The following is a 15,582-nucleotide window of genomic DNA, read 5'->3' as shown; positions in this document are numbered from 1 at the left end:
TTCCCCCACCACTGCTGAGATCTTATGCATCAATGACTTTCCCCAACTTCTATCCTAAAAACTTTTGGATACCCCTCAAAGAGCTGAAACCATTCCCCTATTTCTTTCTATGAGCATAGCCTTTCTATGGAGTTCCCATATTCAGTGGACTAGGAATGGGGAAGAGACAAGCTGGGGGCTGAGAAGCAGCAACAAAGGATCAAGTACCTGAATAGTGACATCATAATTCCTCCCCAATAGAGAATTCTCACTGCTGGACCCAAACACAAGTAGACTGGGGACCTTGATGACACAAGTTCGACCTGACTCGAAGATGGGTTCCAGTCCATAGATGACCTTGGCTTGGGAGGTCTTACGAAGACCACGTCCTCGTCCGCTTCCATGAAGTTCCCCACTCACCAACCGCCCAAAAAGTTTGTCCCCCCAGCAACCGGAGTCAGCAAGGCCCTTGGCAAACACCATAGGTGTCATCTCAATCTCTTCTCCAACTGGATGAGGATATAAGAAATATGAGAAGTGGTCTCCTAGGCACAAGCCCTCACCTACCCTCACTCAGAGATTCACATCTGCACAACTCCTAACCTACCCTCATTCAGAGATTCACATTGTTGGCTGATTGGAGCCAAATATAGTAATCTTGAGACTACCCCTCACCATTCTCCATTGGGCTCAAGGACCCAACCTGCAGCATGCCTCCCTTATGTTCCATGTGAAGGGAATAGCAACATTAGTTGCTTTAAGAAATGGCTCGCTCCCTAGCTGTGTGGCCATTTAACCCCATCTGCCTTGCAAAAAACCTAAAAAAAAAAAAAAATGGCTTGCAAGGCTGGGTCCACCCCACTGGATTAGTTCCTCTTGTATCCCGAGCAAGAAACAAATCACAGACTCACAGTAAGAGACCAAGGGGATATGATGGAATGATCCCATTCTAGACTAGCCTTCCTCAGTCTCTCTCTCCCGCATCCCTCTGGGAAAAAAATAATGACTCTAGACTACATTAAAAAGGATTGGTGCACATGGTGGGAGAGATTCCAATTTAAAACAGAAAATCCAAACCCATGGAGGGGGTCATCCCCATAGACAGCAGGGATGGGTACTGAAGCCCCGTCAGTTATTTTCCAAGGGCACACTCTACCTTCAACTTCTTCTCTGGAGATGAATCCTGATAACACTGAATGGGAAAAAGGAAGACAGTGAGGGAACTGAGCTTTGGGTTCGTTCTCCTGCCCACATTTGAAAAGATCTTCTCCACTAACCAATAACTTCCAGAATCAAATACAAATTACTCTGAAAGACATCTAAAACTCTTTGTAATCGGGGTATCTTCTCTACTTACCTTTGTGATTCAGTCTATTTGGGAATCCTTGAAGATAACACTTCATCAACTGTCCCCCATCCCTTTGCACTGGTTGTCTGCCTTGGCTGGAATGCTCTACTCCACCTTCCCTTTGCCCCAGTCTTTTAGTCTCCTTGGCTTCCTCTGGGTCTCCCATTACCCTCATACACATTAACATGTCTTATATCCTCTATTGGAATATACTATTCTTGGGACCATAGACTGTTTTGTTTGTTTGGAAGTTGGCTACTTGTTTTGGCTACTTTTGGCTACTTTGTATCTCCAATGCACAGCACAGACAGGCACAAGTAAGCAGTTAGTGGAAATGCTTGCTGAGTGACTTGGTGACTGATTTACCCCGTTTCCCATCAGATGACCCTCTGTTTGGAAAAATGTGCCTAAGAGATTTATTGGGCAGAGGCATGGTGTATTGTGGGTCCCAGGGCTGTGGACAGGGATTAAACAAAGTCCTTACTCACCCTCAGGACTGAGACAAAAGTTTGTAGAGTCACTGCCGTGTTCATTTTGGATGGTACACTGGTAGACACCACAGTCCCGAGGTGAAGCTTGTACAATCGCTAAGGCCGCTGGCCCTTCATCTCCAGCACTGCGAACAAAAAGTAGACCTGAACTGCAGAACTCTGGCTCCCAAGGACACCCCAGAATCCTCACTTTGACCAAAAGATATAGGAAAAGAAAACAAAAAAGGATGTTCATAACAAAATAAAAGCCGGCTCCTGGTATGGTAGACTCCAGTATGTTATTCCTGAGTCCTCAGCTCTCAGACCTACTGGGTGTTGAGAACCCAGGCTCTGAGAGCACCAAGCTCTGATCTTACCTCCGCTCTACTTCAGCCACAGGGAGCTGGTCCTTAGCCCAGGTCAATACTGAGTCACTGAGGACATTGAAGAACTGACACCACAGCTTCAGGCTTCCAGAAGCATCAGGAAATTGTTCCACCCGGATCTTCCGGATCACCTGGGGGGCTGATGGGGAACTAGGTAAGTCTGGGGAAGGCCCCTCCCCTTCTTGGGAGAACCAGATCTTTCCCAAGTCTTCTGCAGTGCAGCAGTGAGAAATACACTGGATTTGGAGTTCCAATTGTAGGACTGGGCCAATTCATTTAACCCATTGAGGCTGTTTCCTCATCAGCAAAATAGAATTGACTTTGGAAATGATGACTTTTAAGATCCCTTCTAGCTCAGCATTCAATGACTTAACTTCCCTGTGCTTTTGTTTGTACCAAGTCAGAGACATGTGGAGAGTTGGCTTCACTGCCTTGCCCTGGGTAAGTTATTCACTCTCTGGGTTGTCATTTTGGTGACGTGATGAAAGCTGGTACTTGGGGGAAGAGCCCAAAAGGTGAGAAATCCCAGTACCAGGTTACCACTGTGCTTCTGATCTAGCCTCTCCCTATAATACTCATTCTTTATTTCTTTCCATTGCATCCTCTAAACCATACATAGGACTATAGGGTTAGAGCTATGGCTCTAACAGATCATTTAATCCAAACTCTCGTTTTACAGATGGGGAAATGACTCAAAGAGGTTAACCATTCTGCCCAAGGTAATACAGTACTAAGCATCAGATGTGGGGCTTGAACCCAAGACTTTAGAGTCTGTATTCTTTGCACTGGTTCTCCTCCTGATTGCCTAGTCTGTAATGGCCTTCATCTGTCCATGCCCCAACCACACATAGCATTTTATATCCTCATTATGCATTTTTCACATATTATTTTATGCTGTTATTACTTGAGTGTGCTCCTGTACCCTATTAGATGATAAACTATAAGAAAGCAGGGTATTTATCTTATCTAAACTTTGGATCTTCCCTACCCAAGCATAATGTATTTCCTGGAACAGTCCCTTAACAAGTGTCTATTAAATTAAATTGCTATTTAATTGAATCCCAAGTGAGGCCTGAGGGGACAGTTTGAGCCTGGCATAGAGAAAAAAGCAGAAAAAGTTCCTAGGCAACAGATTGGCATTAGAAGTCATAGATCCTTCCTGATTTCAAGGGCCCTGCTCAGCCCTGACCTCAGGGCCTTCTACAATAAGTTTTAACTACTGTTTCCAGAGGCTAATTTCTTGGACCAACTAGTCCCCAGACCAGGGTTGAAAGAGGTGATGAAGCAAGGGATCAGGCAACTAAGAAAATAGTGGTTCTCCCTAGAGATAATAGGTGCCCTAAGCAAAGCCTGGGCTCCCTTTAACCAATTCCCCTAAAACATGTCTTTTAGATGTCTCCTTTTCACTGTTATATTAAAAGCAAGACCTCATATCTTAGTTCTCTCCCATGAACTTTCTACCCTCCCTTCCCAAAGCAGTTCTCACCCTTGAAAAGGTCTTTGGTTTTTCTGGGCTTGGCTGTCTCCTCCTGTTTGCCATCTTCAAGGGCCAACTCCGTGTCTGGCCCACTGCCCTTGGGCCCAGAGCCCAGATCTTCAGAGTCCTCATCTGGACGAGGTACCTCGAGCATCTTTCTGTTCTGGGAAGGGGAATGTCTCTCCTTTGGGGTACTCAATGGGGATCCAGGTACCTGGATCTTCCTGGACCCACGGGGAGAAACTGTTGGGCTTTCCTTATCTTCAGGAGCAGGTATTTCCCCCTCCCCAGACATTTTGGCCTTAGGGAGAAATCTCTTTCTCCGAGCTCCCAAGGCCAGTTCCTCTGGGGTTGCACCTGGGAGACTCCCCGCATTATCTCCTGAAAGCTCTGCATCCCTGAAAGACTCCTCTCTCTTAATCTCCCCCAGAGGCTCCCCCAGTCTGAGGGGCTTTTGATCCCCACTAACCCAATGGGACTCCCCCATTCTGCTTTCCTTGGGTCCTGCCCTGATTTCCTCAGCAGTCCCCTTGTTACTTTTCTCTGGGTCTTGCACCTGGGTCTCCTCCCCCACGACAATAGTAGGGACAGTTAGTAGACTGGGGTATCTTCCCAGTGGCTTCCCTGCTGCCAGGGCCTTGTGGCCAGACTGCACCTCCTGATCAATGAGGCCAGTGAGCCGGCGGGAGGTACATGGGCTCAGTTGCAGGCTCTGAGCACTTTGAATGAGGTGGTTGTTCTCCACTCGCTGTAGGATCTTCCGAGATGTCCGGGGGCTCAAGCCAGCGATCTCCACTGTTGGTGCCAGAGTGTCTGGGGGACCCGGTCCCCCTGCAGGGGGCTGCTGGCCCTCTGGTCTCCCTCTGGCTTCAGTTTCACTCAGCTCTGTGTCTGCACTGGAAAGTTTCAAGAGCAGGAGTAAATAATTCTTCAAAGAATCAATGAGGGCACTGTCAGGGGCTGCAGGGCTGGGGGCCCTCAGCCCAGCTCCTAGAACCTCAGATTCAGACTCCCCACGGGCACCCAGCGCATTCTCTCTGCCCATCGCAGCCTCAGTCTCTGCACAATGACTCTGGCTGGAGGTCCCCACTCTGGACAAGGCTTCCCAGTGAGGCTGTGGTTCTGGATCAGAGCACCCCACAGCCAGGGCTGCTTCTGAATGGGATATCACAGCTACCTTAGCAGGCCCTCCTCGGACTTGTTCTTCCCGTGTGGTCTTTGGGAGGCAGACCTCCTTCAGGCTAGGAATGCTGGGGTTCTTGGTGCTTATGGGAGAAGTTAGATGGGAGCCCTCTACCACAGGGTCAGACCCTTCCATGGAGGCCTCAGGGGAAGTGTTTATTGGCTCCTCAGGGGGCTCAGGCACCTCCTTCTGGGACTTTCCAGTGAGATTATCCACTTCAGGAGGGCCTGGTTCACCTAGGCCTCTGATTTTCTTTCCATCCACTGGCCTCCCATCAACTTCTGGACTACGAGGGGCTGTGAGGCTCTGCATATTCCCTTGTGTGTTCCCAAGGGCTGGAATCTGTATCTCCTCAGACCTGACCTGAGAAGGACGGGAGGATTCCACAGGCAGCTTCTTGAAGCGGCTAGGCTTCTGAGGAGTCTCTGTACTCTGGAATCCAGGGGCTGTAGGCTGCAGAGTGTGACTACTCTCCTGCTCTGGCTGTGTTCCTGAGACCACCTGTGTCCCCCCATCTATCTTTGTGCTTTCCATATGGCTTCTCCCAACCACCTGTTGGTTCACATCTGCTCGTGTCCTCCAATCAACACATGTCCTTGTGTCTTCTTGTGTCCTCCCCTCTTCCTGTACACTCTCCATCTGGGCACTAACATCCATCTGCATCCTTCTATCCCTCTTTGTCCTCTCCTCTTCCTGAGTCTCCACATCCATGGGCTCACTGCTGCCCTGTTCTCCCTCAAGGTTGTATCTGAGACACTCCACAGTGGAGCTACTGGCAGCACACGTCACAGGACTTTGGGCCACCTGGGTCTCCAGGGCCTGAAAACAAGGAGAGAATCAGAAATAAGACAGTGAACACTAGTTTTGTTGAGGCATGAAAAACTGTTCGCATGCATTATATGACTTGATCCCCAATTGACACTGGAAGGTCAACAGGAATGGGAGACCAGACTAATGCCTTCACTGGTACAGAGGATACTTGCATGAGGAAATTCCCTCCCACAATGCAGGTCTGCCCCTTCTCTACAACTTAAAGTCTTAAGATAATTGCTTAGAAAAAGCTGGAACTTTCCAGGGTCCCAGAGCTAGGATGTCAGAAGCAGGACTTGAACTCACATCTTTCTAACTCCACAGTAACCTCTTTATCCACACTACGCCACATAGCTTTTCAGTGAAGTAGCTACTTCACTAGCATGAAGTAGCTACCATAGCTACTATTAACCCCATTTTATAGATGGACATGGTTTGGTGTCAGTCGGGATTAGAGCCCAAGTCTCTCCTAGCTCCAGATCCAGCATTCTTTCTATTAAAGTTCATAGGCCCTTCCTATCTACATTACCTATTGTGCCTATTCTTAGATTCCTTTGCAGCCAAACTGAATTGTACCAGGCTCACTCAGACCTTGCTCTAGCCTTAACAGGAGAGTATTAACAGGATCTTTACTATCTGTATCATGCCCTATTAGAAATTGGGGGTCCAGGGGCAGCTAGGTGGCGCAGTGGATAAAGCACCGGCCCTGGAGTCAGGAGTACCTGGGTTCAAATCCGATCTCAGATGCTTAATAATTGCCTAGCTGTATGGCCTTGGGCAAGCCACTTAACCCCATTTGCCTTGCAAAAACCTAAAAAAGAAAATTGGAGGTCCAGACGCTTTCTACACAGATTTTCCTAAGCCTGCTTCTCCATCTTCTAAATCTATCAGCTCCTCCTAACAATGTGAAGTCCCAGATCCTGTCCCTTTGGGGCCTCTGCCCTCAGCAGATCATACCAACAATCCCCTTCTCTTGGCTAGGCAAAAAGAAACACAGGCAGTGTTCTGAATGGGTCAGTTCCTCTTCATTTTAATGTATGTTCTGACAATCCCAAGTCCCAGGGTACAAGTCTTGGATATTTAGCCTTGCATAACCCAGAAACCAGTCGCCCACATCTCTACCAAACCCTCCCCAATTTGGTGACTGCTTCTGAGTCCAACTCACTCTTCTTTTTTTTTCACAACAGCATTGAACTTTTAATTCAAAATTTAAAATCATGGGAGTTGAATTAAAATCCCTATATTTTTTTCCTTTTTTAAAAAATTTATTTATTTATTTTGAATTTTACAACTTTTACCCTGATCTCGCTTCACTCCCCCACAGAAGGCAGTCTGTTAGTTTTTACATTGTTTCCATGCTATACATTGATCTAAGTTGAATGTGATGAGAGAGAAATCATATCCTTAAGGGAAAAAGATAAAATATAAGAGATAGCAAAACTATATAATAAAATTAAAATTATATAATAAAAAAATTAAAATTAAAGCTAATAGTCTTTGGTCTTTGTTCAAACTCCACAATTAGCTCTCTGGATACAGATGATATTCTCCATCACAGATATCCCAAAATGGTACCTGATTGTTGCACTAATGGAATGAGAAAATCCATTAAGGTGGATCATCATCCCCATGTTTCAGCTCACTCTCCTTGAGAAGAGACTCACCCTTTCCCACATCCTCACTGCCACCCCCAGAAGGTGCCACATTTCTCCCAGATTTTCGTAGAGGTTCTGGGTCTCTTGATATGGCTGCTCACCTCTGCCCAAGGAAGACTAAGATCTAAAAATCACCACTGCTGCCAGATAACAGCAAAGGGGGGAACTGCAGGAAACTCCTTCTTAGGCCTCACAATTTCTTCTAGGATACTCATCCTAATCTCTCTCCCTTTGTTGAATTTTTCCCTGCTGACATCCTATCAGTATCCCTCAGCTGGGCCCTAAGTTGTCCTTTTCCTGCTTCATGACTTTCTATCTATTCCCTTAACTAGCCTATGAGCTTCTCAAGGACAGGGGGCCCTATCTTCCTCTTTTGTTTCTCTGAAAAGGGGGACACCAAGTCAGTGTCCAAAATATACCTGTTAATTGATATACAAATTAGTATATTTTCTATAGATAGGGACCATTATTGTAACAGAGCTGCTCTTTGCCTTTATGGAAAATGCTGTGGAGGAGCTTAGGCATCTTGCATATTTAGAGCAAAAGGAAACCTTAGAAATCATAGGTTATGGTTTCCTCATTTTATAGATCAGGAAACTGAAACCCAAAGAAAAGTCATACAAAGAGCAAATGGCAGAATCAAAATTAGAACTTGGGTGTTTTTCCTCTGAAGCCACTGATATTAATGTCATACTTTAAAATTTTCAAAGCCCTTTTTACATACATTCTCTCCTCTGAACTGTAACATAGATGTCACGGACATTGTTTTCCCCATTTTACAGATAATGAAAGTGAGGCTCAGAAGCTACACGTGGTGTTCTGGTTCTTTCAGTAGAGATGTTCAGATGCTTCAGTGTTCTCTCTCATTGTAAAGTGTAATGAAAGAAATCCCAGGGAGTCCCACTATACCCCAGCTCCTGCAACAAATCATTGCTTGCTAAAAGAATATCTAACTTGGGAGTTGGGGTAAATCACAGATCCAATCCAAGGACTGGTATCAAGAGATAGTAAAGATTGAAGGACAGTTCAAGATAACTAACACATAAAGAGAATTTTAAAGCTTGCAAAAAAACTTTAAATACATAATCTCATTTGATCCTTATAATAACACTGTAAGATAGCGATTATTATCTACATTTTACAAATGAGAAAAATGAAGCCAAGAGGTAGAGTATCTTGCTCACAGCTAGTGTCTGAGTTAGGATTCAAACTCAGATCTTCCTTACTCTATTCTCCTAACAGACACTAGTTTTCAAGTTTCTTATGACTTCTAAAGGGGATTCCTAAGCATGAGGGATCCTGGCTAATGAGAAAAATCTACATAGTCTTTTCCCTTTGGTTTACCTCCATACCTCTGAAAGGGCAATCTGGTTCCTCAGCCCTGCCTCCTCATTAAGTGGCAGAAGGATGTGCCTTCACATTGGGTAGGATAACAGGGATATCCACAAGGCTCTCTTGGAGCCCAGTGGCTCCTGGAAATACCGATTAAATGACTAAAATAGACATGCAGAGCAGAAAAGATGGTCAGGAACAGATGCAGATGTAGGCTCAGGTCACAACAATATTGTCGATCCCCCGTCCCTGGGGTGAACTAGGGAAAGCTCCATCTAATCCCTGAAGCCTTCAAAAACTACCCAGTCACAGTGGATCTCCTCCTCAGACAGTAGGATACCAGAGGAAGAGTTCTTCCCATATTCTCAGAGCAAATGGATTCAGACAACCTCAGACAGCTTTTTCCACCCTGTAGATTTGGAATTAGGTGATGAGCCCTGAATATGGGATTGCAGCAAATGTCCCTGGCCCTTCCTGGCACTGTGTCTCCTCCCCACTCCCCTTCCATAAATAACCCTGAGCACTCTGGCTGCCAGACTGTTTTGGAAACATTTTCCATGAAGTCAGATTCTGAAATAAGCTATCATGTCACTCTTACCTCACAAGGGGTCCTGTGAGTGATCGGCATCTGAGCAGAGCTCTCCTGGGTCTTGTGCTTCCGGCGGGCAGGGGGAGTTGGGACAATGGCTACTGGTTCAGGGGAAATTCCGGAGGCCTGGGCCCCTTGCTGGGGAGAGGGGCCCAGAATGCCTGAAGGGGTACCCACAGAGGCATAAGTCTGGGCATCATTTCTGGGGTCACATTTTGGTTTAGGAGGGGCAAATCTTTTCCTATTAAATACCCTAGAAGGCTGTTGGGCAGAGGGAGGCATTGGCTGTCCAGAAGGCAACTTCTCTCCTCCTGTCTCTCTTCCTGGTAAGGCCCCCAAAGGAATACCACTTTGGACACTTGCACTGGGGGTCTGGAGTCTCTCCTCAGAGGCAGCAGACTGGGTATTTTCCAGGTACATGTCCTTTAAGGAGAAATAAACATTGTCATCTGGGATAGGGGCTGTTGGACCCTTACCAGTCTTGACCCCGATTTTGTTTGAGCTTCTAGCCTCCTGTGCCATAGGAGCAGTTGATTCCTGGGGCCTATCTGCCCTGACCAACTTTGTGGTCTTTGGAGAACTCTCTCTTTGAGCGAGTGGGGTATTCTCCACCTCCATGTGGCCACGTGTCCAACTGGAGTCTGATTCTGCAGTAGTGGGGATATGATTTTCTGATGTTCTTGCTCCTTCAGGTTTTTGCTCACCCATCCTCTTCCCCTTGTAGCTATGCCCCTCTTCTTTCTTCTTCTTCTTGGCTACAGATTCCTTGGTGGGTGGTCTCTGGGAGATGAGCTCCACAGCCTCACAGATGTAAGACAGAAAGCCATCTCCACTCTCCTCACCACTCTCTAAGGTGGTGTCCCCATTAGTGGTGACCTCACCCCCTGTAAAGCTATTGGCCAGGCCAATGGCAGAGCTCCAGGATGGTTCACCGGTCTCTCCTTCAAGCTCGGGTTCCAGGGCTCCATCCTCAAGGTCGTTACAAGAAGCTAAAGGACCTTGCTCCCTTCCTCCACTCAACCGCCGCTTCCTCTGAAATCGGTCCGGACTGAGTTTCCTCATCGTGTCAGCCTCCGATACCATCTCTTTCCCATACTTCCGACTCTGCTCAATCTCCCGCATCTTTGCCTCTGCCTTCCTCTTCAGCTTTGCAAACCATCGCTGGTGAATCTTATATTCAGTCATGGTCCCCACTTCCAAGACTCCCGAGCAGGACACAATGCCCTTGGCGTTTCGAGCGGACGCCTGGTAGATAGCAGCATCTTCTTCTTGGCACCTGGAGGAACAGATAGTCAGATGAGGAAGCAGTAGGAGAAATCACTGGAGCACCAGGCTCCACTACCCCTGCACAGTGGAAGAAACCTTTCATCAGACTGTCCCCAACTTCTTAACCATGAACCCTAAACCTGATAGAAAAGCTGGCATTATATATATATAACCTATATCAGATTGCTTACTGTCTTTGGGGAGGAGGGAAGGAGAAAAATTTGGAATTCAAAATTTAACAAAAATGAATATTGAAAATTATCTTTACATGTAATTGAGAAAAAATTAAATATTAAGATTTTTTTGTTACAGAAAAGAAAAAGCTAGCATTCCTCACACTAATGTTCCCTACAGAAGATAATCTATCTCCAAACTCCAGATATTCTCACTGAGAGTCCCCCCCATGTCTGGAATTCTCTCTCTTCTCCTTTCTCCCAATTTCCCAGGCTTCCTGAAAGTCCCTCTTCTGCAAGAAACTTATCTCAATTCCCACTTAATACTACTGCCTGCCCTCTGTGAATTATCTCCAAGTTTTTTATATTCTTATTGTGTGTGTGTGTGTGTGTGTGTGTGTGTGTGTGTGTGTGTGTTCGGAGATAATCAGGGTTGAACAATTTAGCCAAGGTCACATAACTACTAAGTGTCTGAGGCTGGATTTAAACCCAGGTTCCTCCTGATTCCAGAGCTGGAGCTCTAGCCACTGTACAACCTACCTGCCCTTTTACATATTTTAGCTGTACATAGCTGTTTGCATCATTATCTCCCCCACTGGACTGCAAGTTCTTGGAGTACAAGAACTGTCTTTGCCTTTCTGGGTTGCCCCATCATTTAGTACTATGATTGCTACTGTGTTGACTGATTCACAAAGTCCTTTAAAGTTTGCAAAGCACCTTCTGCTTACTTGATCCATACAACATTGCAGTGGAGGTGAGTATTATTATTTTCCCATTTTACAGATGAAGATATTGAAATACAGAGGTGTTAAATAACTGACCCAGCTAATGCATTTTTTCAACTTAAGTCTTTCTGACTCCAAGTCTAGTATTCTAGTTACTATAATTCCTAAGGTCCTTTCCAGCTTTGACGTTTTAATTCTCCCACTATATAGATGAAGAAACTAAGACCAAGGGGCAGCTAGGTGGCATAGTGGATAAAGCACTGGCCTGGGAGTCAGGAGTACCTGGGTTCAAATCTGGTCTCAAACACTTAATAATTACCTAGCTGTGTGGCCTTGGGCAAGCCACTTAACCCCATTTGCCTTGCAAAAACCTAAAAAAAAAAAAAAAAAAAAAAGGAAGGAAGACAAGTAATTGAATATGTAATTGCAATCAGGTGGGGCTGGGGAGCCACCCCCCCCCCCCAACAAGAGCAGATGGCTCACAGAAGTATTACATGGAAGCTCTGAGGTAAGAAGACTTATAGATAAGTATTTCCAAAAGATCAGGATGCCATGGGGTCATCCTAACTGCAATCACAAATCCTGGCATGCAATATTAGCCTGTCCCCTCATTCTAGAGGGCTCAGCTCTACTCTCTTACCTAAAGCAAAATCCTTCCCAACTTGGGTAAGTCATACCATCCTTCCATCCCCCAACTCCCCTATTCCTACCAAGGCAACTCTAAAAGTGCCCTCAGGTCCTGGTGACCTGAGGAGGGATAGGAAGGAGTCCCTGAGGCATGGATTACCCAATTCTCAGAAGTGGGTTACAGAAACAATGAAACTTCCAGTCCACATAGCTGTAAAACTCGAAAATAGTGTAGAACATAACCAAAACTGCATAGTATGGGCATCCAAACATTTGGATCCTTGTCTTGGTTCACATATTTACTAGTTATATAACCTTGACCAAATCACTTTATCATTCTTGGCCTCAGTTCCCTCATCTGTAAAATGAAGAGGCAGCAGCAATACCACTGCTGGGTCTATACCCCAAAGAGATCAAAGAAAGACAAAAAGGACTTTTATGTACAAAATATTTATGTCAACGCTTTTGGTAGTGGCAAAGAAACAGAGATATAAATTGGGGGGAAAGCTGAACAAGCACTGATATAGGGCTATAACAGAAAACTATAATGAAAGAGATGGGTTCAGAGAAACCTCAGAAGACTTTATGAACTGATGGAGAGTATAGTAAGCATAATTGGAGACTGATTTCTATAATAACAATAATACTCTAATGACGAATAGCTTTTAAAGACATAGAAACTTTAATCAATGAAATGCTCAATAATATTGAGGTCTGAATATTTACATTTAGATATCAACAAATTCTACAGATCAGAGCTTGATTTATTATTTTATTGATTATCTTGACTTACAGAGAAAATATCAATAGGCAGATTTAACTTAAAAGTATATTGTGGGAGGGTGGCTAGCTTGCTCAGTGGATAGAGCACCAGCCCTGGAGTCAGGAAGACCTGACTCAGACACTTAATAATTACTTAGATGTGTGACCTTGGGCAAGTTACTTAACCCCATTGCCTTGCAAAAGCCAAGGAAAAAAGTATACCATGGGTACATTTGCCCCTGCCAGATTCAGTTGTTAAATATTTACCAGCACATTTACTGTATGCTACCCACATCATGTTAGAATAATGATGGACTCAAGATATAGAATATAATCGAATACAAATTTTTAGACACAGTCAATATGGAAACTGGTTTTACTTTACTTGTTAAAAAAGGTTTTGTTTTCTTATTCTTTTATTTAATGGGAGGAAGTAGTCAGGAGAGAGAATAAATTTTTGTACTAAACCCCTAAGATCATTCCTCAAAGCACTAATATTCCATAATTTGATGAAGTCAACTGTCCTTCCTGGAAGTCTAGACCTCTGAACATAGTACCTTGTTCCTCTGCTTCAAAACACTAAGGAGAAAGGAAACCTAAGTATGAAATAAAGAGCAGTACCAGGATTCAGGTAGTTATGTTAGCCACACAGACTGAAAGAGGACCGAGTCTCATACTACCCAAGAGGCCAAAAGATATCAATGGAAAGAATGCTGAATTTGGAGTTAGGATCACAGGACCACAGTCAAAGAACTGGAAGAGATCTCCAAGCCATCTAATGCCACCTCTCATTTTGCAGATAAGTAAATTGAGACCCAAAGGATAACTAGGAGATAGATGGAATTTGAATTCAGGTGTTCTGACTCCAAATTCCAAAGAACCTAGGTTTGAATCTTGGCTTTGCTACTTGCCACATGTATCACCTTGAGCAAGTCATATAACTTCTCTAACCTTCAGTTTCCTCACCTGCAAAACAGAGGGTTGTATCTTTATCTATGATCCTATACCCATTTACATAGTACCCAGTATCTGCTTTTATGTTAATCTTAACCACAGAGGACCCCAAAGGCATGAAGGATGTTCAACATCTATAAAACAGTGAGGCATAATGGAAAAAACAATGGATAGAGGGGCAGCTAGGTGGCGCAGTGGATAGAGCACCGGCCTTGGAGTCAGGAGTACCTGGGTTCAAATCTGACCTCAGACACTTAATAATTACCTAGCTGTGTGGCCTTGGGCAAGTCACTTAACCCCATTGCCTTGCAAAATCTAGAAGAAAAAAAAACAACCAATGGATAGGGAAATAGAAGAGTTTAAAACTTAAGCCCTACTGCCCAAGTGATTGACAGCACTGTGTGATCTCAAGCAAGTCAAATTGGCAGCATCCAAAAAATAAAAAAGGTAAGATAATCACAGACTACATTGAGAAAGGGATGAGGTCCAGAGTAAAGAAAGTCCCATTGCACCATTTCCTTGTTTCTGTAAGACCATCTGTAGCAATACATTCAGATATGGGTACTATATTTTTAAAAAGACAGTGGTAAGCCAGAGTACTTCCAGGCCAGGACAGTAAGGGAGCATAAAAACCATACAGGCTGAAGGAACTTGGAATTGTTTAACCTTGAGAAGAAAAGATTTAGAGGAAATATGATCACCGTCTCAATATTTAAAGTACTATTTTCTTTCAAGAATTGGATTTATTCTGCATGACTTCAGAAGGAATAACTATGAATGGTGGGTAAAAGTTACAGAAAAGCAGATTTTGGTTTGATAGAAAGAAAAATTTTCTTATAATTAGAGTGATTCCCCCAACATGCAATGAGCTATCTCAAAAAGCAATGGGTTCCCTCTCCCTAGAGACCTTCCAACAAAGGCTAGATGATCATTTATCAAGAATACTGTAGAGGGAATTCTTGGTCAAGTACAGACTGAGCTATATATAACCCCTGAACTCCCTTCCAACTCTGAGATTCTGTAAAGTCATAAGATCTCCCTAGGTCTCAGTTTCCCCATCTGTAAAATAAGAGGATTAGGCCAGATGATCTTTAAGACCCCTAATAGATCTAAATCTTATCAAATTTTGTTCTAGAGATTGGTAAATGGGAAAGTCTTAGTCTTAGTAACAAAGCATCCAGGATTCTTGACTCCCCAGGCAGAGATGGGTCCTGGCCAAATGAATGGTACTGTCTAATGGGTTGCCTCCCCTATTGCTTAAAACAGGCAGTCCTATAGACTGGAGGGGACCCAAGAGAGTTGAAGTCATGAGGGTCAGGGTGTAACAAGACCTCTCGGTCCTTCCCAGCTCTGTTCTTCCCTGAGAAGGGCAGGTCTATAGATTCCTCCAACCTCCACTGGGCTCTAATGTCACTTAGGATGTCTACTTCAGTGATTGACACAAAGTCACCTACCTCCATAGACATACCAACATAAATGCATTTACTTCCCTCCTCCACATCTATGAAGGGAGTGGCCCACACACTCCTAGCACCACTCACTTGTACAGCTGTAGGGTGTGCCGATTCCCCTGCTGAGAAATCTCATATTTTGGCAGGCCACAGTAGCGGTCCAACTCTTCATCATCCTTGTACCACGTCACCTCAGGCTCTGGGTATCCTGAGGAGGAAATGAGACACTGTTTTAGATAGAGCATTTCCAAATTGCATGGAATCAAGGAAGAGGGCTCCCAGTAACAGAACCTCAAGGGATCCCCCATCCCTCAGGCAAAGAGGGCAGACTACCTGGCCCAAGGGCTACTAAACCATGTTTTTGTTTAGAAGCTCAACCTTGCCAAGGACAAAAA

The 15,582-nt window shown here is 44.7% G+C and overlaps 1 protein-coding gene across 1 annotated transcript in view; it reads right to left on the bottom strand.

The window, feature by feature from the left end:
• ALPK3 (alpha kinase 3) overlaps positions 1–15,582 on the bottom strand; it is a 43,871-nt gene that overhangs the window by 8,582 nt on the left and 19,707 nt on the right. Inside the window, exons 4-10 of the mRNA XM_074233941.1 lie at positions 15,278–15,395; positions 9,239–10,505; positions 3,670–5,662; positions 2,175–2,322; positions 1,816–1,943; positions 1,136–1,171; positions 208–488 (exon numbers count right to left, since the gene is read on the bottom strand). Of these exons, the coding sequence (XP_074090042.1) occupies positions 208–488; positions 1,136–1,171; positions 1,816–1,943; positions 2,175–2,322; positions 3,670–5,662; positions 9,239–10,505; positions 15,278–15,395 (3,971 nt within the window). The remainder of the gene's footprint in view (positions 1–207; positions 489–1,135; positions 1,172–1,815; positions 1,944–2,174; positions 2,323–3,669; positions 5,663–9,238; positions 10,506–15,277; positions 15,396–15,582) is intronic.

This window comes from Macrotis lagotis, chromosome 4, assembly GCF_037893015.1.
Source record: "Macrotis lagotis isolate mMagLag1 chromosome 4, bilby.v1.9.chrom.fasta, whole genome shotgun sequence".
In the NCBI taxonomy this organism is placed as follows: domain Eukaryota; kingdom Metazoa; phylum Chordata; class Mammalia; order Peramelemorphia; family Peramelidae; genus Macrotis; species Macrotis lagotis.
The sequence above is the reverse complement of the archived record's forward strand: the minus strand, read 5'-3'. Positions and strand labels throughout refer to the sequence as shown.